The sequence below is a fragment of the Balaenoptera acutorostrata genome, chromosome 15, assembly GCF_949987535.1.
Source record: "Balaenoptera acutorostrata chromosome 15, mBalAcu1.1, whole genome shotgun sequence".
Taxonomy (NCBI): Eukaryota; Metazoa; Chordata; class Mammalia; order Artiodactyla; family Balaenopteridae; genus Balaenoptera; species Balaenoptera acutorostrata.
The window spans coordinates 79,628,795-79,654,362 of record NC_080078.1 but is presented as its reverse complement, the minus strand read 5'-3'; the positions used below and the strand labels follow the sequence as shown (position 1 = coordinate 79,654,362).

The 25,568-nt window shown below is 48.3% G+C and overlaps 1 protein-coding gene and 1 long non-coding RNA gene across 7 annotated transcripts in view; one reads left to right on the top strand and one right to left on the bottom strand.

Moving 5' to 3' along the window:
- Window positions 1-20,671, top strand: part of NFATC2 (nuclear factor of activated T cells 2) — a 159,054-nt gene extending 138,383 nt beyond the window's left edge. For 4 of the 5 annotated variants that reach the window (XM_057528868.1, XM_028167299.2, XM_057528869.1 and 1 more), the window contains exon 10: window positions 16,168-20,671. In XM_057528868.1, the coding sequence (XP_057384851.1) occupies window positions 16,168-16,223 (56 nt within the window). In that variant the 3' untranslated portion in view covers window positions 16,224-20,671. Of the gene's footprint in view, window positions 1-8,500; window positions 8,589-16,167 lie in introns of all 5 variants that reach the window. The other variant, XM_057528867.1, reaches the window with a different exon arrangement.
- The window catches only part of LOC130704854 (uncharacterized), a 45,751-nt gene that overhangs the window by 3,098 nt on the left and 17,085 nt on the right, over window positions 1-25,568 (bottom strand). For both annotated transcript variants that reach the window (XR_009005352.1, XR_009005351.1), the window contains 3 exons: window positions 11,626-11,732; window positions 9,449-9,676; window positions 8,782-9,017 (listed from right to left, as the gene is read on the bottom strand). This is a non-coding gene — a long non-coding RNA (uncharacterized LOC130704854). The remainder of the gene's footprint in view (window positions 1-8,781; window positions 9,018-9,448; window positions 9,677-11,625; window positions 11,733-25,568) is intronic.

Below are 25,568 nucleotides of genomic sequence, written 5' to 3'. Positions count from 1 at the left end.
CAAATGCAATTCTGACTAGGAAGCCAGCGGGTGTCCAGCTGCGGATAGTTACAGACAGAGGCAGCCACTCACCTGTGTCACCTTCTGGGATAACCTGGATTTCCCCATCAGATAGGCCCCTGACTGTGGAGGCTAAGATGGTTATACTTTCTTTGGAGAGAGGGTGCCTTATATGCCATCAGAGCCCGAAGCCAGAATCAGATTGACACCACAGGAAGGCTTGGTTTCCTTAGATCTAGAAACACAGCTTGCTGGTGGTTTTGTGAGGCGTGAGCTTCAACTTTCCTCTTCTGCAGGAGAATACTGCCAACAGAAGCAAGCTGGGACGGCTCTAGTCACAACTGGGAAGCTGCTGTCTCTCTCTGAACCCCAGGCCTTGGCTCTACTTTAAGTCTTATGAAAATCTAGCACCATCTCACCTTTTAGATATGTACCCCGGACTTGGCATCGTGGTCCCAAAGGGGCCAAGTCACTCTTTGCTTCTTAAATCTCATCCCCCAGATTAACTAGAGTAAACATATATGTTAGCTCGCCCCCATTTTTCCTTGAATACTATATGGGTGACTTCTACTGGGTAACCCTGATAAAAGTTGGGGTCTCCCAAGGACCAGTCTTTGTTCAGAGTTGCACTCAAAGAAGCAAATTCTGACTGCCAGGTGATAATTACAAAAGAATTCCCGTCTTCAATAGCTTGAGCCAGACTGGGTAGGTTTGAATCCTGGCTCTGCGACTTAGTAGCTGTATAAGCTGGGTATGTTCCTTAATCTCTCTGTGCCTCAGTTTCATCCTCTGTAAAATGGGGACAGTTAATACCTACTCTGTGGGATTACTGTGAGGATTAAATATATGTGAAGTGCTTTGTAGAAAGTGCTATATAAATTAATAAAATAATAGTAATTATTATTCTACTACATGTATCAGGAGGTCTCATCTACAACTAACAGAACAGCTGGCCAGCAACCTTCCTACTAGGGTTTCAGACCAGCTCCTGGAGACCGTCAAAAACCAGACTCAACTGGGCAAATTCTGGTTAAATCCAAATCAATTTGGAGTTTGCGTTTCATTCATTCATTCAACCATCTCTCCAGGAAAATTAACTGAGTACCTACTATGTACTGGGCTCTGTCCTGGGTGCTGGGGTCATGGCAGTGAATGAGAGAAGAGGTCCCTGCCTTCATGGGGTGATAACAACCCAATGAGGGGTTGATGTTTCCATGTCTTTTTTTTTTTTTTTTTTAATTTATTTATTTATTTTTGGCTGTGCTGGGTCTTCGTTTCTGTGCGAGGGCTTTCTCTAGTTGTGGCGACCGGGGGCCACTCTTCATCGCGGTGCGCGGGCCTCTCACTATTGTGGCCTCTCTTGTTGCGGAGCACAGGCTCCAGACGCGCAGGCTCAGTCGTTGTGGCTCACGGGCCCAGTTGCTCCGTGGCACGTGGGATCTTCCCAGACCAGGGCTCGAACCCGTGTCCCCTGCATTGGCGGGTGGATTCTCAACCACTGCACCACCAGGGAAGCCCTGTTTCCATGTCTTGAGCTTCAAGATACAGGGTCCTTATAGCCTGAGCCATGCTAACTGTCCCCCCCCCAAAAACCAGGATCCATCACCATGGTAACCACGTGCAAGGGAAAGGCGGGGTTCACCCTGATCCAGCTAATGCTAGGCTTCTGTGAACACTGGTGTGTGCCCACAGAACTGTCGGTGGCCATAAATGAGATGACATATGTGAAAGCTGCGGTCCTGCATAGAAGGTGCCGCTAGATGTTGCGTCATCGGCCCGTGCACACGTGGTCCTTTAGAACGTGTGGAGATGAACGTGGCCGCCTGCCACCCCCCCTCCCCGCAAGGTCTTTCCGAGTGGCCAGGCTCCCCTGTCAATGCCTGGGGAGCAGCTCAGGCACCGCGCGCTCTCGGCCTTGATGGAGTCGTGTTGCACGTGGATTTGGAGTTCTGCCTTGTGAAGTCTGATGTGAGTGGAGGGTGGGCCTGGGGGTGGATGCTGGCACGAAGGCCCCAGGAAGCTGTGCTGGGAGGTGGGGCCTGTCTCCCGTTGCTGGACCAGAGCAGGATGAGAGCGTCTCCCTGGGGGCTGGCTCAGGGCAGGGGACCCCCTCCCACCCCTCAGGGCTTGGCGCCTTCTTGGCTGCAGCTCATCTGCCCTCCTCCCAGTTAGCACCTAGGCTTCTTACTCGAAACGGGAGCCTCAGAACTGCCATGTTTACTCATCCTGAGAGCTGAGGACAGTTTGGGACGAGGTGCAGCATTTTTCTCGTAAGCCCCAAGGTCTTGCTGGTAAGATGTCGGCTGCTGGGGGCCGTGCGGGCCTGCTGCCAGGGCTGGCTTCCGGAGGCCTCTGGTTTGCAGAACGTTGGTGACTCAGAGGCTGTTGTGTGTGTCACTAGCCCAGTGCAGCCAGCACACCGTGTGGGGTGGCCTGGGAGGGGGCCCCCCCCTTGGCAGGATGTAAAAATGCACCTCTAGGAGCCGGGCTGACCTCAGACCCACCCACTCTGAAAATTCAGAAATAGCTTCCAAGGTGAAAGTGCTTTGGTGAGAGAAGGTGGCCTGGTCACCAGTCAATTCAGTGTGTTAACCAAATGTTCTCTGTGGGGTGGACTAATACGTACTAACAATGTTAATAGGAACAGCTGCTAACATGGGGTTTTTTTTTTGTTAACTTGGCATCGTTCCAACTGTATGCATTGCCCAACGTCTTTCTGGGATGCACATTATTATTCCCATTTTACAGATGAGGAAACTGAGGCCCAAGAAGTGAAACGATTGACTCACATTCCATTAGTGAATGTGGGGTACTTACAACGTGTCGGACACTGTTTACAGCACCTGTCATGTGTCTACTCATTGATTCCCTCTAAAGTTGTTAAGAACCGTCATTGCCCACTTTTTGCAGGGCAGGTTCAGAGGGGGTCAGGGCTTGCCTCAAATCCATGGCAGGGCATGGCAGGCTGGACTTGGACCCCAGCAGTCTGGCTCCCACCTGTGTGTTTCCCTGTGGCTCTGCCCTGGTGTGAGCCCCTCACTGCTGTGCTCAGCCCCTGCACTGGGCCATCTGTGGCCACCACCCTCAGATACTTACCACCTTACCAGACACAGAAAGGCTGAATTTGTGAGGTCAGTGGAGGGCAGGGAAGGGAGAAGGAGCTGTTGGCCAGAGGATCCCGGGCAGCAATTGAGGCTGGATGGCGGCAGAGAAGTGGGATTCGGATGCACAGTAGGGAGAAGGGGGCTTTGCCGGCACAGAGCCACATGGCATGAAGGTGTGTGTGTGTTTAGGGGTGTGGAGGACACTGGGGCCACAGAAGCGCCTGCTCCTTGTTCAAACCCTGCCTCGGAGTGTGACCTGGGGCAAATCACTTAACCTCGGTTGCTTCGCCAGCAGATGCCTGCCCTGTGAGCACACCTTGAGATATTAGAGAGGAACGGTCTTGGGTAGAGCAGCGCTTACAGGACTGTCTTCGCTCAGGCCGCCATAACAGAATTCCACTGACCGGGTGGCTTACACAGCAGAAGTTATCCTCTCATAGTTCTGGAAGCCAGAAGTCTGAGATCAGGGTGCCCGTACGATCGGGTGTTGGTGAGCCTGCATGCCTTCTCGCTGGGCCTAGTGAGTGAGCAAACAAGCTCTCTGGTCTTTCTTCTTACAGGGCACTGATCCCATCCTGAGGGCCTCATCCTCATGGTCTCATCTAACCCAAATCACCTCCCAAAGGCCCACCTCCAAATACCATCACACTGGGGGTTAGGGCTTCAACATGGCCATTTGTGGGACACAGTTCAGTCCACAGCAAGGACTGTACAGGTGAAGGTTTGATCGAGCTGGGTGAGTCAGAAGTTAGGGTTCTGTCTGCATGTCCTGGGAGAGTTAAGGTATCTTAGGGGACACCTGGTGTAATGTCACATACACATAGTCCTTGCTGGTCACTCCAGGCAGCCTTTGAGTTGGCCATCTGTGCCAGGCCTGGGCCTGTGAATCTCACTTGGAGAAATTTAGGACTGGGTCTGGTCCCGGCTTGAACCTGGTGGAATTTCTTTCCAGGCAGATAGTGACTTCTTGGGCCTGGAAGGGGGTGGGCTGGGGAGCCCAGGGGTCCCAGGTTTATCTTGCCGTCACTCAGGCACTTGGCCCTGCACCGTCGTCCTCCGTCTCCCTCTGCAGGCTGGTGTGGGTGGGCTATCAGGTGGGTCCTGTAGTTAGGGCTTGCCGAGTGCACATGGGGACGGTCTGCAGGTCAGTCAGTTCTCACACCAGACTGGGCTGAGGGACTCGAGAGGGAGACAGATGTGATTGAAATCTTTTGGGGGAAAATTTCAGGACAAAATGCCTAAGACTGATGGCAGCGTGAAGTGGGTGGGGCTGCCTCCTTACGGCACGTGGGCTTACGTCGGGCTTTGGAAACATGTGGATGTATGTACGGGTACCCTTCTTGATTGCGGGGAGGGGAGTGGTGGTGCTGTGCTGTGAGCTGGTCGTGACACGTGGGAGGACATAGAATGATCTGGAAGGTGAATTTATGGAAGGGTGAGGTGCAGACTAGGCTAGAAGATTCAATCAATATCCAGCGAATCTGTTCCAAGTAGCAGGGGCTGTGCTGGTTTTCAAAGGAAAGTTCGCGTGAGGCAGGCCTGGGGTTTTGGACCTCTTCTCAAAGGCCTCGAGGAACTTTTGTGAGATTCTGTGACATGAGGAAAGTAGCTCAGGATGGAGATGTTTCTTCCTGCTCCGCGCTTCCCCCTCCTAACCCACCTGGCGTGTCTGACCCGCCTTCAGTTCTCTCTGCTGCATAGGCAAGGCTAAGGAAACGCAAATGTCTTAACAGAAATGTTTGGTTAATTCCTCCAACCTCCAAAGAGAAAGATGGCTTCCCAAACAATTAGGTATTTATTTTATCATCTCATTTGTGGTTGCAGGCTGAGCTGAGCTGTGGGTTTGGATCGCTGTTTCTTTCCCGAATCTCAACTGGATGTAGTAAAACAAGTGCTTTTCTTTTTGCTTCTGTTTTATTTTTGAAAGGCAGCAGCTCATTTTGCAGTGCTTGCTTTGTGGCCGAGGCCGTGATGAAGCTTCAGGAGGACCAGGAGGCAAGCCGTGGTTTGTTTAGAATGCTTTCCTGCCTGCGGTTGCTACCTTAGCAGCCGTGTGGTTGTGTGATAGGAGAGGTGCCTCGTAGCTGCATGTAATCGGAAGAAATTCTGCTGAATTGGAGAAAAGGACCGGGCAGAGCAGCTCAGCTCAACTCAGGTCTGAGTTCATACAGTTGGCTAGTCCTTCCTTGCAGGGCAGCTTAGCGTAGAGAAAGTCTGAGTTGTTTCTCCCTAGCTTGTAAGTTGACGTGTAACCATGGAAAAAGCGGAGGATGGAGAAGATGGTAGCGCGTTCTATACAGGTTGGGAGGGACCGCAGTGTTTTCATGAAAGAACCATTAAACTGAACGTACCTTAGACCTGTCTAACCCCTATGATGCAGATGCACACAGGTTTTCTCCTCTGACGCCGTCCCATTTAGAGGTGTGCCTGTGCTCTCAGGAGGGTGGAAGCTAGTTGTAGAATTTGTCAGGGTGACAGATTGAGTCTGTATTTTCGTACTTTATCTGTTGACACCTTGCACTTTCGTGTTAATTATCCGTGTTGATTAATCAGTGAACCATTTCCAATCCATATCCTAAACCGTCACCTAATCCATGAGACTAGCAGGACAATTCACCGATTTATGGCGAGGATTGTAAAAATGTACCATCACTATATAGGTCTTCAGCAGTAGCCTCATAAAAGACCACAACAATGGGGCAGTGATTCTGTGACCAGAGGCCTCTCTCCCTGTCTTTGGGCGGGTTTCTAGGTGTCACCTAGGTAACATCATAATTCGAGATGCTGCCTTCTCTCTCGATGTCTACCTCCACATTACTAACAGCTGATCAATGGAACAGACTTCTTCTTTAAACATGTAGGGAAATAGCATTGTATTCTTGGTTAGTGGCAGAGGATTGGATTGGACTGGTCTGTCTCCTTCCACATCTTCTCTCTCATTCTTCCGTCTTCTCTACGGGTCTGTCTTGCAGAGTTAGTAAACATCTGCCCACGAATAAGCCAGCTACATCATCTCCTTCAATCCTCACAGCAGTCTCTCGAGGGAGGTATTCTGATCCCCGTTTTGTGGGGAAACTGAGGCTCAGAGAGAGGTCGTGAGACTTACACGGGTGTATTGACAGAGTGCTTTTGTGTCGAGCCCTTCTGATGCAAAACTGCATTTTTAACTCAGCCCCCAGGGCAGCTTGATGATCTTACACATGTGGAAGCCCTGACCTGGGACTAGCACCCACTGAGCTGGGGCCGTTCCTGGAAGGGTCACTCCATCTTTCTCTGCCTCAGTGACTTGACCTGAGAAATGGGCATCATAGCCCCAACCCCCAGAGATGACTGTGAGGATTAAATAAGGCACGTGAACAGCCCCCTACAGAACGGGGCAGCTCGGGGTGGGGTAAAGGTCTCAGTTGAATTTAAAACAGGCCCTTCCTCTGGCTCCTGGTACCTGCCTCCCACCAGGAAATAATAGACGATTAAAGTGTCTGCTTCGTGACTAAACAGGAAGCTGCACCTCAAAAGTCTGCAGACAAACCTATCAGTTTGATGCTTTATAAACTCTCTGAACTCTTGACAAGGGGTTGGGCGTGGAGCTAGAGCAGGCGTGGGCTTCCCGGGGAACGGCCCCTACTATGAAAAGCCTGGTGCCTGGGGTTCCTCCTCGATTCAAAGGTGCTGCTCCAAGGGTGTGACCTTGGACACGTACATGGCACCTGGTCCCCAGAAGTGCTAGTTGAATGCGTACAGAGGGATAAAGTGCAAACATCTTGGCCATTTTAGCACCTTGGAACTATTTTTTCCAGTGCAGTGAGGTGATTGATAGAGGCTGTTTGTTAGTTTCTGGATGTTATTTTGAGGGTAAATCCAGAAGCATTTGCATATGGAGGGGATGTGGGCTGTGACCAAGATTGACCTGAACAACCGGAAGAGGGGAGTGTGCGTTTCCTATGATGGGACGAGTGGAGGGCGGGGCAGGGCGGCGATGATTGTGACGATCAGGAGATTGGTTTTGACCGTGTTAAGTTTGAGAGGCCCAGCTGGTAGTTTGATAGCTAAGTCTGAAGTTCAGGGGTGAGGTCCAGGCTGAAAACATTAATTATTTGGCCACTGTCAGGATAGAGGCTTTTTTTTTTTTTTTAAGGCCCTGAGGGAGTGGTCAGACAATCCTCTGCTCTTGGGTTTGGAACCAGCCCGTGTGTAGTAGAGACAGGCAAGTGTGATGAGGGAGCTGCCTTCGGGCCACGGGCACCTGGATTTGCCAGTGGGCCTTTTTGCTTCGAGATGGCCTGAAATGCATGGTCCAAACTGTGTTCAGAGCCACTACTGAGGAGGTGATTATTTTGTCCTGGGCGGCAGCAGCCCGTGACTAACCCCATCCAGCCCCAATCAAACCAACCCTATTGGAGCCCAACAGGTGGGAGTCTAGGCCTGCAAGTGAAGAACTGCAGAAAAGATCTCATTATTGAGTGTTCTCTGCCTTGAAGATGAGAGTTCAGAGAGCTTATGCCTTTTGAGAGACTATCCTGGTTTACCTAAGGATGCAAGTATAGCGACATCTAGCAAAAGGTGTGATTACTCCCTGCAAGAAATTAATCCCAGAAAATATTTCTACATCAAGCACTCAAAACAGACTCTGGCCTTCTAATTTGGCCATTGAAAAGGGATTGAGAAAACAAGTGTTTAGAATGCTGTAGGCATTATACAGCTATAGCACAGGGTTATTTAAAATTGAAGAGAAAATGTGATATAATTGAATGCCTGTAAAATATATAGCTCCTGTCTCCTTTTCTAAGTGCCTTCAAGTGCTCTGACTGCGCAGGGGCTATAAAAATAGTAACTTGCCAACCAGAGAAAAACAGGAAGAAAGTGTACAGTCTTATGAATTTGCATGCTCACTGAGGTTGTATCACTCATAAGAAGGAAGCAGGGGTCAAATGAGGGAGAATTACATTTGAGTAGCTCCATCATGAAATTCTGATTTCCTGATCTGCTCTGCCACAGATGCCAGTGTTATTTTATCTCCTTAGTTGGCCATGATTTGAAACTGCATGACATGCCAGCAACTGAGCCATTTTGTCTTGCTTTAAAAAAAAAAAAAAAAAACCCAAACCACCATAATCTTGCTGATGAACTTTGATTTCAGAGATCCCTATTTCTTTGTACAAAGGCCCTCATTCTCAGTGATTATTACCCTGGTTTGAGGTTAATTCTGGCACAAATGTTAAGACGATATAGAATTGGGGCTTAAACTACAGCCAGAGGGTTGAGTTCTATCCTGGGTTCTCAGTGGCCCTGGGTGAGGAGCTACTCATTAAATGGATGATATTAGCATGAGTTGGAAGCATGAGGTCGAAGGTGATTTTTTTTTTCTTCTCAAAAATGGTTTTGCAAATCTTTTTCAGAGCTGATAGACACACACCTTAGCTGGATACAAAACATATTATGAAACAGAATGACTGTGATCTTTGATCCAAGAAATCAAAGTTAAAGGTAATTGATATCTTCTGCCTTTCCTTTTGTTTTCCAGCTGTGTGTTTCCTTAACTTGAATTTTTTTTTTTTTTTTTTTTTTTTGAGTAAAAGAAAACTTTACAACCTGAAGGCCCTCTCTGATTTTCCAACATTTCCTACTCTTAAGGGCTAGACCCCAGCACTCTGTAAGGGGGAACCTCCAGGGGACATACCTGAGATTCTCGGAGGCTGGAGGTCGGGGTGGGGAGTAGGGGTGGCAATGAGGCTCTGGGGATCTGCATGCTCTCCCAGTGGCCCCATCACCCTCTTCCAGGGAGAAGGAAGGCAGCAGCGCCAGGTGCCAGCCTGTGGCAGCTCTGCTTCTGCCCTGAGCCAGCTCCCTTTTGGTTTTGTACACTTTGCTTGGTGTTTCCAGTTAAGGAAGGCTCTCCGTCAACGGCAGGGCAGTCTGCATTGGGGAAGGAGAGAGGGGGCGGGTGGATCAGGAACCTCTGGAAGTGCCCTGTGCTTAGGTAATTTCCAGTCTTGATCTCATCAACTCAAAGCTCCACACACACCCCACCCCCCAGGGGCCTTCTTGTGCACTTTCGAAGGGGTTAACCATCCCCCTCGCCCCGTGCTTTCTGGATGCGAAACCAGGCTCTGGACCTGGGCTAGAGCTGGGTGTGGTTTTCCCACTGAGCTCAGTGGAGCCCCTCGCCTTAGCTGTAGATCCCCTCCATCGACTTTGGGTTCTGGGCCTGCGCAGAAGAGCCTGGGACCCAATGGGTTCTGGGCCTGCGCAGAAGAGCCTGGGACCCAATGCAGACCTGACTGTGCAGGGAGCAGGAGGCTCTGGGGGTAGAGAGCCCACGTGGGACGGTGAGGATGTCGCTTTACCTTTCTGTGCCTCAGCTGTTCAGATGCCGCTGCTGTTATTTCATTCTCTGCACAATGATTGGAATCAGGTAGCACATGCAGTGCCCAGCATCAGTATTGCTGGCTTACGTGCCTCCTGCTGTCCCGCTGGGCCTTGGCTTTTGGATGGTCTGTCTGTTGGTGAAAGTGGCTTTGCTACATCACAGGCCAGACCCAGAGTCCTCTGCAGCATCACAATGATGGCTCACTCTGAAAACCCAGTTAGAACAACCATCAGCTTTCACGTCCATCAGCACACACAGCGGAGGGAGCTGACATCCCAAACCTGGTTTCCCAGAGGGTGGGGCCTGCTGAGAAGTACCGAAACTTCCCCACAGCAGCATGAACCTTAGCAGGGGGAGGGTTTCCCTGGCCCATTCTCCACCAGTGACTCTCAGACACCATCAACAGGCAAAAGGCAACAGGAACATTCAGCGAAACTTGGCTGGATACCCACCATGAGCCAGAGTCCCTCCCGAGAACTTTGCATCCGGGGAATCAGGATGACAAGACAGGATGACAAAAATGCAGCTGAAATATCAGCGCTGAGACTCAGCCACTTAGTCAAAGGGCCTTTTTAATGAGCTTCTTCCCTCCCTGATGTTAGGATTGGCAACGCTCTGACCTTGCAGGGGCCTGGGAACTCTGGCAAGCTGGCTCTGATCTGCCTGGCCTCAGAGGGGATTTACCATCATGTAACGCTTCAGCCCCCACCCACAGCTTTGGGCGACAGGCCGATCAAGGCGTTTTTGTCCTTTTCACTGAGCCGCTAAAGTCTGGCCCTTCTAGAAAGCTCTTCTTCAGTTCCCAAGTGCCCCCAGAGCATGTGGGGATGGCTGGGAGGGGAGAAAAGCCTGGGGAGTTGCTTAGCAAGTGAAAGCATTGTGATACCCAAGTCAGAGGGGAAGCCAAGGCCAATGGCCACCTTTCCTTCTTAGCTCCTTTCCACGTGCTTGTGGGGAAGAGAGGCCTGGTGCTCAGGGCACAAGAGTTTCAGCCCTGGATTTCACTCTTGGCCTTCAGAGTAGCTTTCCCTGAAAGCAGTTAGGACAGAAGGTAGAAGCATCCAGAGAGCACTTCACATGCTTTCTGGTTCAGCCACGCTAGTGTCTAGACACCTCTTGCCCCGGCACAGGTCCCAGGCCTGACCGGAGCAAGGCAGCACAGGAGAAGGGCGGCGGGTGGGACTTGCGCCTGTGTTAACTCTCAGATTCTTTCTTTTGGCCCCCAGAACACTGCCTCCCTGGTTCAGGAGCGACTCTCTGGCCGACTCCAGGCTCTCGAGGGCCCTCACACAGTCTAACCAGATTTCAGAAAACAAGCTTGAGGTTTGGGAGAGAAATAAGATGGGGCCCGTCCTCTCCTTCCTGTTGCTTCTTTCTCAGGGGATTAAGTTCCAAAGTCAGCAGTTATAGAAAGCCTAGAATAGTCAAAATGCCCTGGAAAGTCTTAAATTGCACCTCAAGTCTATCTGTGTGGGTTTCTGTGTGTAATCCTGAGTGGCCATTCTTCTGCAAACTGAACCTTGGGGACCTCCGAGCTCGGCTAAAAGAAAGAAGTCAGCACGCAGGTGTCCGGGCCCGCAAGTGAACCAGAAAATTCCTGGGGCAGAGTGGGATGCTAGCAGAAATCAGTTTTAAGAAATTTACCACTAATCAACCCAGAGTTGTTGGATGAACAATAATAGTAAGAGGCACTGGCTTTCCCCAGACTGCCATCCCCGAAAAGTAGGGGAAGAAAACACACTTTGCTTTCTTTTTCTTCTTTGCCATTGGCGTATATACTAGAGGCTGGCAAACCATGTCTCAGGCCAAATGCGGCCCCTGGCCTGTTTTGTTAAAGTTTTATTGGCACACAGCCATGCCCATTTGCTCACATATTGTCTGTGGCTGCTTTCAATGTTTAAAAAAAAAAAAGCGGAGTTGAGTAAGGGGCTATATAGCTCACAAAGCTGAAAATATTTTTATCTGGCCCTTTATAGAAAAAGTTTGTTGACCCCTGGTATATTCTCTCTTTATGTCTGTAGCCATTTTAATTAGAATTGTTATTGATTGGTAACACCTCTTTATACATGACTGACCTTTGTCATGTATACTAAATATACCTCAGATTTCTTTTTTGGAGTTTTGAAGAAAAATGTATAATTTTTACATACTTACATGCGTCTGTCTTTTCTTTCTGTCTGGTTTCAGCCTTAGGTGTCAGGCTTAGAAATCACCCTGAGGCTGTAGCCATGTTCAACATCTGTTTTCATCACGGTGTCTCTCTGTAAGGGTAACAAAAGGTCGGGGGTGCTTGTGGCAGACTGAACACCACTGGCCTCAATTCTGTTCCGAGAAAGTGATGCTCCCCGACCACCTTAACCACTCAGCACACAGCCTTCTCTGCTCATTAACTTCGCAGAGGCTGCTCTGGCCTTTTCCCTGACACACAAAAGACGCTGAGGATTCCGGGGCCCCAGGAGAAAGGTGATGGCTAGCGAACCTCATAGCACAATCTCTTTACCTACATGGTGGAGCCATATAAGGTACAGGTTAATAAAATGGGGCTATGGGTTCAAATCCTAATCCCTCCCCTTCACCTGCTTTGCCAAGTGACTGCCTGTCTCTCTTTCTCCATCTATAAAACGAGGATGACTGTATTACTAGGTTTGTTGTGAGAAGTAACTCAGTGCTTGGTTCAGTGCCTGGCACATTGTTAGCCCTGAAAACATGTGAATGGCTTATATTCTTTTGTGGAGAAAAAGCTCCAGGCAAACAACAGACTAAAAACCCGTTTGTCAATTGGATAACAGAAAAATCAGCTTCCCTAAACTAAGTGACCTAGGCTGATGGTGTGGGGGTCCTCGTGGTGGGCTAAGATGCATGCATTAGGCACCTGCTGTATGCATGCTGCTATGCCTGGTACAGTGGGCATACAAGCGACTCAAATAACATGGCACAGGCAGGGCAAGCAAAGCATTTTGAGAACTCAGTGTTTGCTTCTGGAGGGAGTCAGGACCCCATGTAGGAATGTGAGAAGGCTTCCGGGAAAAGGTGATACTCAGGAAAGGCGGCAGGAGGGAAGGCAGGATTTGGACAAGAGAGGAACCATTTGGCAAACTGCCCATGGCCCGATTTGGGAAGAAGTGGGAGAAGAGGTACAGAAATTGGCATAGGATAGATGCTCAAAACATTTATCGGATGAATGAAATACTGATGGCAGTGACCTAGAAGGGCGGGTTTCAACACTCAGACCTGAGAGTCAGACCTGGGGCCAAATCCCAGAGCAGACAGTGTGACCTGAGGCTACTTAGTCCCTTGCTAAGCTTCTGCTTACTCAGTAATACATGTTATTGAGCGCTTCCTATGTACCAAGGCACTCTTCAAGAGCCAGGGATACGGTGGGGGAACAAGAAAACTAAAGCACTAGAACAGTGAACTGCCAGAAACCAGTATATGAAGGAGATAAGGAGACCAAGCAGAACTGGGGGGCGGCGGGGGGCACTGCGGACTGTCCCCAGAGCCTGGGACCGACGAGACTGTTTGAGCAGAGCCTCGAATGAAGTGAGGAAGAAAAGCATTAGAAGCGGCGAGGGGACCAGCAAGGGCAGAGGCTTGGAGGCATGAGTGCGGCCTGGGGAGCACGTAGAACGGAAGCCAGTGTGGTTGGCTGCAGGGGGGGAGGGGGGAGGGGGAGGGGGAGGGCAGTAGGAGGCGAGGTCACAGCGGGAACCAGATCAGGGGCAAGACAAGCCCAGAGCAGGGTTTCTGGATAAAGGAGACCTTAAGCACGTAGTGGGCCAGAGCGAGGAAGTGAGACTGAAGGTGTGACAGAGAGGAGGTAACAGGGCTGAGCGGGCAGACGACCTTTCCTTACCAGGGAGAGGTTCCACGGTGACATCGGGAAGTTGATTCAAAGAAAGGGCAGCACGATGCCCCCTTTTCCCTTCCACCCAAAGACGCGAGGCTGCAGAGGAGGGACCTCTCGAGTCGGGGTGAAGTGATCGGGGGGAGACCCTTCCGGGGAACTTGGAGCCCGCCTTTGCAGACCCATGTGTCTGCACTGCCGTGGCCGCCACCCAGCTGGCGCTTCTGCGCTAGAGCTTTCTCCTCCTCCACGGCCAGGGGCACGCGCTCTGAGGCTTCAGAAAGAAAAGGTTCCTCTCCCCCAGAGAGGTTGCAGCGGGCGCGCGTGGGCCTCGCTTTGGGGCCCGACTGGGCGGCCGGCCGCCTCCCTACCCCGACCGCGAGGGGCTCCGATGCAGAGCGTTCCCCGAGTTTTCTAGATTCGACTGTGGCTTTCAGAAAGCCAGGGTGGTTTCCATCCAAAGGGAGGGGGAAGCTAGACCGTCTCCCACCTCCCAGCCCCTAACCTGGCCCCGAGCTCCGAGAAGGGAAACGACCCTTTGGTGAGGGCGGTGCTGCCAGCGGCTCTGCCCAGCAGTTATTTTTAGAAAGCCGAGGCCGTGGAACGTTTCCACTGAGGATCGACTCCTCTCGTTTCCTAGGTTGAGAAAACAGGAAACCCTTCAGAATCCGGGCTTTGAAAAGCTTCGCGTGAAGCCGCACCGACCCCACCTCCCCCCGCCCCATGCTTTCACTCCTGCCCGGCTATCCTCACTGAGGCCCCCCGGCCGCCCAGCCCTGCACACTCCCCAGAGGCCGGGGCTGCAGAGGCGAGGGGTCCTGCTTCCTCCAGCTCCGGTTCGGGGCCCCTGGGAGGCAGCTGGTATCTGCTACACAGTCAGGGCCCAGTGAGAGCTGGTTAGCCGAACACACGAATTCATCCCCGGAGTTCCCATCAGTGGATCCACTCCCACACTTTGCAGCCAGTTGTTACTCTGATACATACATTCTCATCCATTAACATCCAGAGATACTGTGTCGTGTGCTCGTACATATATACATATGCACATACCTCTCTCTGAACCAACATCTGCTCTACGCCGCAGACTGTGATAATTTTCTCACTGTGTCATCTCATCTAAGCTCCTCAACAACTGTAGAAGGAAGGTCATATTTTTATACACAGTTTACAGATGGGGAAACTGAGGCACAGAGCAGTTACATCACTAGGGCGAGTTTCAGCAAGCAAGGAGGCAGCAGAGGTGGGATTCCAGCTCCGGCCCCCTGGCTCTAGAACCTGAACTCTCGAGCTCCCCTTGCACCTGCTTTCAGCACACATCTGAAGAGCAGTGAGCGACGCCTGATGGGTTTTCTGCCACAAAACAGAGCCCACTGGTGTAAAGCACTGGGTTTAGAGTCCAACACAAAGCGTGGGGTATCACTACCCGTCACACAACTGACAGCTACACAACACTGGTCACCTGGCCTCCTGCTAGGAGCTTGTATATATGTCAATACCCAGCATCCTGACAACAGCCCCAAAAGGTACACGCGATGATGATTCTCACTCTACAAATGAGAAAACCGAGGCACAGAGGGGTAAAGTCACACAGCCCGTGTAGTGAGGGAGCCGGGAGTCAACCTAGCTTATCCAGCTCCAGAGCAGTGTGTTTCTGTTCTCTTCTTCTTCTGGGAGTTGCAGACTTATCCAAGCAGGGGTTTTGCAGGGGAAAGCACCCTGGACCTAGGAGAGCTCGGGGTGGAGGGACCCTGAGCACATCCACAGTTAACCCTCACTGCTCCTCTTCCATCTCCGTAACTTTAGGATAAGACTGAGATGAGAAAACAGAGGCGGCGGCTGCGGGAAGAGTTTAGTGCCAGCACCAGGAGAGGGGAGATTCATCTGCCTTTTATGGGACCCCAGAGGGGTCTGCCTCCTTTTCTGCTCCCGGGCCCAGTCCAAACAATCCAGCTGTAAAACCGAAAGTGCACACACACACACTTGAGGGCAGGTGCACACCCCTGCCTGCTGTCTGGGCTGCCTTTGAAGGCAACTTTTCCCCAAGAACATTGAAGGAAGCCTTTTTGCAAGAGCCACTGTTCTAAGACCTTACTGCCTTGATCCTAGGACCTGGTGCCTCAGATAAGTGGCCAGAATGGGAGAGCAGAGCGAGCTCCTTGATGCCACTGGCCGGCACTGCATTCTTGGTTCCCTGCTAAATTCCATGCAGCTTTCTGGGGCAGGGGGTAATGGAATACTCCAGAGCCCCTTGAGGACACTTGGTACTTGAGAAGACTCAGAGTGTGATCCTTCACCAGTGAGGAGGGGTAAGGGGGGCGTGGAATTCCTGGTTGTGCTGAAAGGGATGAAGATTATGTTCACATGGATGGCTAGGCTTTGTGGTGGTCCCACCCACTCTCTTTTCAAAGGCCCCTCTTGAGAGTCGTAAGTTTTGTGGGTCAAGGAACTGTGTTTTAGTCATGGAGTGGGTATTTTCTGGATGTTGTAATAACAGACAGAGTTTGGTATACGGTAGAGCACCTCAAGTGCATTCAATAACAAGAAGGAGAAAGTGTTCCTTAAATCATGCCCTGTGGCCCAGCTCCATTTACTGCCACAGCAATTTTTAAAAGTTACCATTTGGGCAATTTTCACTAACAAACCCATATCACAAAATAGCATCATGGGGGGTGCGGAGGAGTCATGATGTGGGAAGGCATTCCTATGTTAAAGATTGTCAAATGTGTTACTGCAAAGAACAAAAACATGTTTTAAAAAACAGCCCGGTTGTATTCGGTTCTAGAAAGCTAACCTGATCCCTGTTTTGGGTGCCCTCTCACTCGCCCTTACCCTCTCTCTCTTTTCTTTCATAGTTAATGAAATTATCAGGAAGGAGTTTTCAGGACCTCCTGCCCGAAATCAGACGTAGAAGAAGCCATTAGCAAGACGCCATCCACACTGCTAACCCCGGAGCCTCCCACCGTCCTCCCCGGTATCCACCCCACCCGGAGGCTGAGCACGGGACCATGTACCGGCCGAAAGCAAACCCTCCACTCCGGAGCTCGCCTCCTCTCTCTGTGCATTCTGAGTCTTGTTCTAAATCCCAAAGAGCATCTCGGTTGACTTTCAGGTGTCCCATCCAAATCTTAAGTGCCTGCTGACCCCAAATACATCCTGAACCAGACCACCCGCTGGAATGCGCCTGAGAGCTGAGAGCCTGCAGCCGGGGACTCGGGGGACGGAAGATGGGGATGCAGTTAAACCCCAGCCCTTAGCCTTCACTTTTTTGGGTCACAGATACAGCTCTTGTCCCTTTTGAAGGAAAGGAGTTCTCCAACAGAGCCACCAAAGGAACGTGACCCAGCTTACAGGCTGAAGACAAACAAAGAAGCCGGCTCATCTTCCCTAGGGATTGCCCGTCCATACCAGGGATGGGCCACAGCTCAAGCTTGATTTTTAAATGTTCTGCTTCTGAATCAAGAACAGTCTGGCTCATACAAGATCACCTGTTAAAACTTCTCAGCGTTATGACGTGTACACTTTTTTTTCTTCTCTGCTTTCAAAAAGCTGGCCAGAGGCTGGGGCGGGGGGGCCCTCTTGGCTAGCTGCCCTTCCCCCCGGCAGCACGCGCTCACGGGCTAGAGGAGGTCACCCAGGCTGCCGGGTGAGCCCGCATCCGCCTCAGCCGGACAAGCTTCGCGGCTTTTTGATGTTCCCGCTTTCTTTCCTCTAACAGCCCAAGTGCTTTTCCAGAAAGTATAGTAGTTAAGAAGAATCTCAAGCATGTGCATTGAATTTTGAGAAGGAATGGCAGAAGGGCTAAAGCAGCCAAAAAAAAAAAAAAAAGAAAAAAGTGCAGGTATTTTTGTTAAGTAAAACGGTTGCAAAGTATGGCAGCTGGTAGGCCTAAGTGCTTCGGTGGGTGGGCGCCCCCATGATAGAGGAAAAAGGCTGAATTCCCTCTCTGGCCTAGACTCAAAGTGGGATACTCAAGCTCACAATTTGGCCCCAAAGTTCATTGGTTATTTTTAACTGAACTCATTGAAACCCGCCCCCCGCCCCAGTCCCCAAGACGCCTCTGCATTAGCTGCTTCATCCAGCACAAATGTGATCTGAATAGAAGCAGATCCTCTCCCACCCAGCCCTTCGTTTGAATGCGCTCCGCTCAGACCACTCGTATGGAGTGTGCAACTTAGCCCTGAGTGTTTTTCTCTCCTCTGAGTGCACCCACGGTCTGCCAAAGTCTTCCTCCTTTGGGGCAATTTTTGCAAACAAATAAAACCTTCCAAGTTCTTGGCAGGTGAGCTTTTAATCACACAGATGTGTTTGTTTACATTCATTGCAGACACCCCAGGACAAACTGGGGATTCCTTTTCAGCCATTTAATTGCTTCCCTGTAATCAAACACAGAGTGTAAATATTCCTGGCACTCTTCAAAAGGCTGTACTCAGACCTTCCGCCTAGCAGAGTTGATTGAAAAAATCACTCTACGAAGAGAATCGTGGCAGTTAAGGGCCCACTGTGGGTTTTCTAAGTCCTGGCTTTGTCATCAGAACCTTTCTGAGAGCTGGGCCAGGAACTCCAGACCTGTGACCCTGGCCTGGTGTGTTTGGGGCTCCAGAGAGAGGACAGAATGCAGCACATGTCTGTACCCTTTTGGTCAGGACCTAGCATTTCTTCCCTCCCACCCCCCCCCAAGGACAGGGGACTTTTCCACCCACCCCAAGCAGAGTTTAGCAAAATTCTTTTCAACAAACAGAATGCCAATAAGAAGTTGACCGCCATCGCAAAGCTTCTGGGATGCAAAATTCTTTCTCATTAATAAAGAGTTCCTTATCCAAGCAGCTTTACCTAAAGAACTTTCTCTCCAGCAATATTGACTTCACGGGGGAAGGGTTCAAGCGTTTGGTGAGCGATTTGTTCTCACTTGACCTGGCTGGGAGCCATTTTTTGCACATGAGGGAATTTGGCCTTTCCTCAGTTATCTGAATGTTTTACCCAAGTGCCTTCCTGCTATTGTAGCAGTCGCTCAGCTGCATTGTGCATGGGGTGAAAAAGGACTAATGCGTTTTCCATCACTATTCTAACCATGTTAGTGCAAAGGGCCTCCTAGTAGTTCAAATTCCTGTATTAGATGTACGTGTGTGTGTGTATAAGACACTCACAAACTCTTTTTCTAAGACATCCTAGCTGGGTATTATAGGAAGCACTTTCATAAACAACTATACCAAATAGCAAAGGAAAGAAACAAAAGCATTAGTTTTGAGACATAAACAGGCAAGAGAATGTGTAGTAAGACTCGACAGCAGTCAAGAAAGTTTTGTCAGTTACAGATGCCAGGAGGAAGTTTTGCCAAGAGTAAACTGCTCATGAAATATTTTCAGTACGGGAAGAGGCAATAGGTCCTCGAAGAGAAAGAAAAAGGATGTCTAAACTGTCAAGATGGGTGTGTTGCACGTGTGTTAGAAGGATCTGTTAGGTGAAGGTTTGTACTTGCTACAACCAAGGCAATGTAAATATATAGCACTTCCAACAGCAGTCTGCCCTGTTGCTGAATGTAGTATATTTCCAAAGTTTGAGTCTTCCTGTATTGTACAAAAATACTGCTGCTTGATAATATATAATAGCAACCCAAATTAATGAGTATGGTATTAAATTTTATTTTCTTATCTGTATTTTTATGCTTTTTATCTGTCCTCAAGATATCGCATCCTTGTTGGAATTAGAAAATATTTATAAGTGGTCAGAAATCTTTTTCAAGTGTCTCTTTTTACATATACATTGAGGATTTTTTCCCCCTAAGGATGTATTCTTGAAGATTTGTTAATCATTCCACGAAAAAAAAAAACCCAAAACAAAAGCCCACCTCAGAGGCTGTTAGTCACCTGTCTGCTAGAAGAAACCATCTCCAGAGAAAGGAGGGGGAACGGCTCTGTGGAAGAAGGAAGCACCTATTTGTTGCTTGAGGATGCTGCTGACTTCAGCTCTGAGCCTCCGTCTTGTCACTAAGAACTGGAAAAGTGTTTAGATCCCTCCAATTAGGGACCTAGTAGGTGATTTTGATGTAACAAAACTGCCTGTGTTGTAAAATGGGGAGTCTAAAAAAGACGCAGGAGTAATGGAGAGTTCCTAGAACAGAAGTGCAGGCTAATGTTTACAGAGCTAACTGAATCCTGGTAGATAAACCCCCGTACACATTACCCAAAGGACATCCAGAGTTTTCCAGCAAAGACACAGACTAGACAAATCAAGTCGATTCCTTCTAAGAACTGGGAAGCACTGATGTAGCCTTTCTTGTTTACATCCAGTGGCCAAGCCGTCCCTCTCAGGAAGCCAGCCTTGGCCAGTGCGGGAGCTGTCATGTGTAGACAGATCGGAAGCTGATGTGTTCTCATTTCTCACTCTGGACTAAAGGGGAGGCTTGAGTTTATTTTCACGTCAAACCCTTTCCAAGACCTTCTTATTTGTTCAGAATTGAAAGAATGTCAGGGGTCTGGTTAACAACTTTGTTTGCTTTACGTTTACAAGTGGCACAGGGGTTGTGACATTCTTGACGAGTTGGGGTAAACCTTCCTGAACTCACTTTTGGAGGGCCAGGCCCTTAGCAGCTACCCAACATATCTTAACCTTGGGTCTCCCAAGCTTGGGTCTCAGGCATTAAATCTCATGGAGCCAAACCAGCCAATGCAAGTGGTTTTCCTGCATTCCAACTAAATGCTTAAGAAAAAGAAGCATCACATGAAACTGATCATAAACATCAATTTCTCTCAGCTTTCATGAGTGCCTTGAGTTATAGCCAACATCACTGTCTTAACTCAGTTTGTTTAGAAACAAACTTTTCTGGTGATTGTTGAGCTAGCGGTGGCTCTGTAAGCCAGCCCTTCTGAAAGTGAACTGGCGTGTTGGGTGCTGGCAGAAAGGTTTAACACCCTGCCTTTATGCAGCTGTTGGCCAATGAGAATAAACTCCACCTGCCTAGTTCAGGCTTTGGATGCAAATGATGCTGTTCTATTAGCAGGTGCTTTCAGCACTCTGATTGGCCCGAACGGATGGATGCTGTGGTTGGGACAAGCTTAGCATCCTGACACACCTTGTCAAAGAACCTCACTCACCCCTGTTGCCTCTACAGCCCTCAGAGGGGAGAAAATGTTGAGAATGCCCTCGCTAATTCTCCAACAAATAGAAGTCTCTCCCACAGGGTGGTACTGGAAGGCTTAGGTTTTGAAAATCTTGACTGTTAAAAGGAGTTTGAATACATCACATTCCTATGCAAAACATTTTTAACCTTCAGTTTAATGTAGTTTATTTTTGCTATATGTAAAGTATTTTTATACGGCTTGTATCATGATAGTTTAGCAATAAAACAGTTGAAAGCAATGGCTACTTTGGGCTTATCTTTTCTTCTCTAGAGATGCTGTTCAAATACCCCTTTACATTTTTAGTTCGTACATCAAGGACCATTTTTTGTGTGCACATCCACGTGTGGGTTTACCGCTCCTCTCAGCCCTATGAGGTCGGCACTATCCATTTTACATCTAACCTCTGATATTTGCATCTTACATCAGAAGCCCAAGGTGACAGAGTCATGAGCTCAACCTGGATTTGTCTGATTCTCTCTCTGCTCCCTCCACTGCAGCTCTGCTATAATCTGTGTCTCTAGACCTCTTTAGAAGTAGCATCCAGGTAAACAGATTTATAATGTCCACCTTGGGTCTGCTTGCAGAGGGTCACAGAGCATTTACAGGGAACTGGGCTGAGCAAAACAGTCACTTGCAGAGCAAAACAGTCACTTGCAGAGCAAAACAGTCTTCTGCTTGAATATCTTACAAAATTCCAATGTTCCCTCCAAATTATCTTTTACCATCAAACCCACAAACAGAATTAGATATTATAAATACTAGAATTTTCCAGCTGGCTTCCTCCTTATAACAGCTTTTTCTCCTTATAGCTAAAGCATCTACGAGGTTTGGAAAAAATTTCTATTTAAAGTCTTAACGTAATACGGTTCAAATGTCATCCCACTCTTCAGCGCTACCCTTAAACCCTAGGGAAGCAAGGTCTCAGCCCCAGGCCCTGTATTTCAGGGACCACTTCACCCCACCATAACTCTACACTGAGGATACTTCTTGGGGATTTCCCAAGCCCCTTTCCAGTGCCTGGAACCAGTACCATGTGGGGTAGGGTGTCGCAAGCATATCAGGGTCCTGCATGAGTTCTGGCTTGAGATGCCCCTGGTCCCCCTCAGATGGGGCCAGCTCATTCCCATTTATTTCCTTTGGGGCACAAGGTCAACAGGACACAAGATGCCCCAAAGAGCTCCAGGACCTGCACCTATAGGGTCCCAGCCAGTTGCCAGAAGAGCTTCCTGGTGAGCAGATTGCTCTTAATGGCCAGCACAGGCTTTTTATTTTTTGTGGGATCGGGTGAGATTGGGCCACCAGAATGGTGCTGAAACGTTGATTTGAGGATGACTCAAATCGCTTATAAAGACAGGAGCCCCACAAAAAATATTCCCCCAGGCCCGCCTGCCCACCCACCCACCCACCCTAGGGGCAACTGTGCCCCTCAAGATTTTTCGCTGTAGCTGTATACAACCAGTTCTCTTCAAATTCACTCACTTTCTGAAAACCGTATGTTGCTTTTCCCAAATAGAACCCAGAATCATCTTAAGCAGAAAACAAAATACAAATACAAAACTATACAGATAAAACTCTATAGTCATTTAAAAAAATAAGCCTGTGTCCTACATTTGTGTGAGCTACACTTGGTACATACCACACAATTCAGCCTGGGCCTCAGTTTCCCCAGATGTAAAATGAAGATAATAGTCCCCACCTCACAGTCGGTACGTGCTTAATAAATGTTAGCCATCAATACAACCTCCCATCATTTAACTAATAGATTTAAGATTCACCCAAGGCTGGACCTCATTTTCCCAATATCTGGAAGGAAGCATTCAGAGCTTTGACAATAGGTCTTGAATTTTTCTAACTAGATAAGTAACTAACTAATTAACTAGCTACCTAATTAGTTAACTAGAGAGTTAAAGCCCAAACTCGAGCTTATCCAGTTTTCACATCCTGAATTGAAAAGGAAACACACACTGGGGCGTCCAGCCTCTCCTTCTTGGGGAGACTTTGCAAGTCTGTCAATGTCCCTTCCTACCTGCAGCAGCATGGCGTACTTTTGTACCAAGGAGCAGATATATAACACCGGCTTAGTAACAAGTGGGAAATTAAGAAATTACAAGACTTCCAGGAGCAAACAAAACGCTGACTCCTACACAGGCTTTTCAGGTTCATAAATGGAAGGGAAACCGGTTTCTTGGCAAGAGCAGGTTGAATATGAAATAATCCCGTGAAAGAGGCACAGACCACAGGGACCATTAAGAAATGAAAGCCAAGTCATTTCTTTTGTTTGAGGAGCTCTGGGAGCTGTGATAAGCTGCACCCAGCTTTCTCCAAAAAGGGCTTCCACTCTTAAACTGTCTCGGCCTTCACCCTCCCAGTAAAATTCAGAAGTCCAGCTTGGTAAATGGCCCAATGCAGAGTTATCACCAAAGAGATGGAAACCCCTGCCCAATCCCAGGATTTCCAGGAATTCTTGGTTTACTAGAAATTTTAAACTCAAATTTTGCACTGAACTCCAGACACAAAGCACTATGACAGGACTTCCCTGGTGGCACAGTGGTTGGGAATCTGCCTGCCAATGCAGGAGACACGGGTTCGAGCCCTGGTCCGGGAGGATCCCACGTGCTGCAGAGCAGCTAAGCCCATGCTCTGCAGCAAGGGGAACCACTGCAATGAGAAGCCTGCCCGCAACTAGAGAAAAGAAAGCCCACGTGCAGCAAGGAAGACCCAACGCAGCCAAAAATAAATAAATAAATGTATATTAAAAAGTAAGAAAAGCACTATGACAATTGGATCTTAACTTTTTTTTTTTTTTTTTAAGCGGGGAGGGAGCAGCTCAGGGCTTTCTATGAGCTACTGATGGGGCTTCCCAAGAAAGACCCCCAGATCACATGGCTGCTGATCAAGAGCCCTCTGTAATTAACACCATCAGGACAGCTCTTGAGGAAAAGCATTCATAGGACGATCTTGGCACCAGATTTTAAGTACACCTTCTCATGCACACTCCAGACTCATGCACCTGCCTGTGTGACGTCTCCACTCTGATAACCAGGAGGCATCTCTAGCTCAACATGCTCCCCGATCTTCCTAATTCCCAATCTCCTCTTCCCACCCACAACCCTCTAGTACACCCTTGTCCTACCCATCGGTTTATGGCAATACCATCTAAGCAGCTGCATAGTCAAAAACCCGGGAGCGACCCTGGCTCCCTCACTGTCCCCGGGCCCCACACATCAGCAACGTTTGGTGGATCCATCTCTGAAATCACACCTTTTTGCTTCACGCCCATTGGACCACCTTTATCTTCTGTCTGGACGACAGAGCGGCCCCTTGACTGCCCTGGTTCACGCCTACCCTCACTGGCCGCACAGTGGGCAGAACATACCACACCCGCTCTTAAAGCGTTCCAATAACCTCCCTTTGCATTTACTTTTTTTTTTTCCTCCAAATTTATCAAAGTATGATCGACAAAGTGTGTATATTTAAGATATACAATGTAGTATCTTGATATATGTTAAAAATTATGAAGTGGTTACCAAAATTAAGCTCTTTAATGCATACATCACCTCACACAGTTACCTTTTTTTGGTGGTGAGGACATTTGAGATCTACACTCTTAGCAAGTTTCAAGTATACACTTTTATTAACTCTAGTCACCATGACGTACATTCAGCTTCCAAAACTTATTGATCTCAGAAGTTAAAGTTTGCCCCCTTTGACAGAATCTCCCTGATTTCACAACCCCCATCCACGGTAACCACTAGTTTACTCTGTTACAGTAAGTCCCCTACATACGAATGAGTTCCATTCTGAGAGCGCATTCGTAAGTCCAATTTGTTCGTAAGTCCAACAAAGTTAGCCTAGGTACCCAACTAACACAATCGGCTATATTGTACTGTATTGTAATAGGTTTATAATACTTTTCACACAAATAATACATAAAAAACAAAAAATAAAACATTTTTAATCTTACAGTACAGCACCTTGAAAAGTACAGTAGTACAATACAACAGCTGATACTTCTTAGCAGTACCGGCTACATCACTGCTGCTTTCACGTTTGCTTCCGGACATCCTGGGCTTATAACAGCTTTTTCTCCTTATAGCTAAAGGACATCCGGACATCCTGGGCTTGAAATAAATATACTGTACTACTGTACTGTATACAATAAAGTACACAAAAGCACAACTACCTGTAGAGGATGCACGCACGTGAAAATGTACGCCAGACACGTGAACTAACTTAATGTGACGACATGTGAATGCATGTTCGCATCTTTGAAAGTTCGCAACTTGAAGGTTCATATGTAGGGGACTTACTGGACTATGAGTTCAACTTTTTTCAATTCCACATTTAAGTGGGATCATACGGTATTTGTCTCTCTCTGTCTGGTGTATTTCACTTAGCATAATGCCCTCCAGTTTCATCTGTGTTGTCTCAAACAGCAGGATGTCCTTCTTATGGCTGAATAATATTCCATTTTGTGTGTGTGTGTGTGTGTGTGTGTGTACATATATATGTGCCACATCTTCTTTATTCATTCACCCATTGACAGGTACTTAGGTTGCTTCCATATCTTGACTATTGTGAATAATGCTGCATTGAATGTGGGAGTACAGATCTCTTCGAGATCCTGTTTTCAATTCCTTTGGATATATACCCAAAAGTGGGATAGTTGGACCATGTGGTAGTTTAATTTTTTGAGGAACCTCCATACTGTTTTCCATAGTGGCTGTACCAATTTACATTCCCATCAACAGTGTATAACGGTTCCCTTTTCTTTTTTCTTTTTTTAGGGGTTTCCTTTTCTCTACATCCTCACCAACACTTACTTTGACTTTTTGATAATGGCAATCCTAACAGCTGTGAGGTGATATCCCATTGTGGTTTTCATTTGCATTTCCCTGATGATGCTGAGCATTTTTTCATATACCTGTTGGCCATTTGTATGTCTTCTTTGGAAAATTCAGGTCCTTTGCCCATTTTAATTAGACTGGTTTTGTTTGTTTGTTTGTTTTTTGCTATTGGGTTGTATGAGTTCCTTATATATTTTGAATATTAAACCCTTACGGAATATATGACTTGCAAATATTTTCTCCCATTCTGTAGGTTGCCTTTTCATTTTATTGATGGTTTCCTTTGCT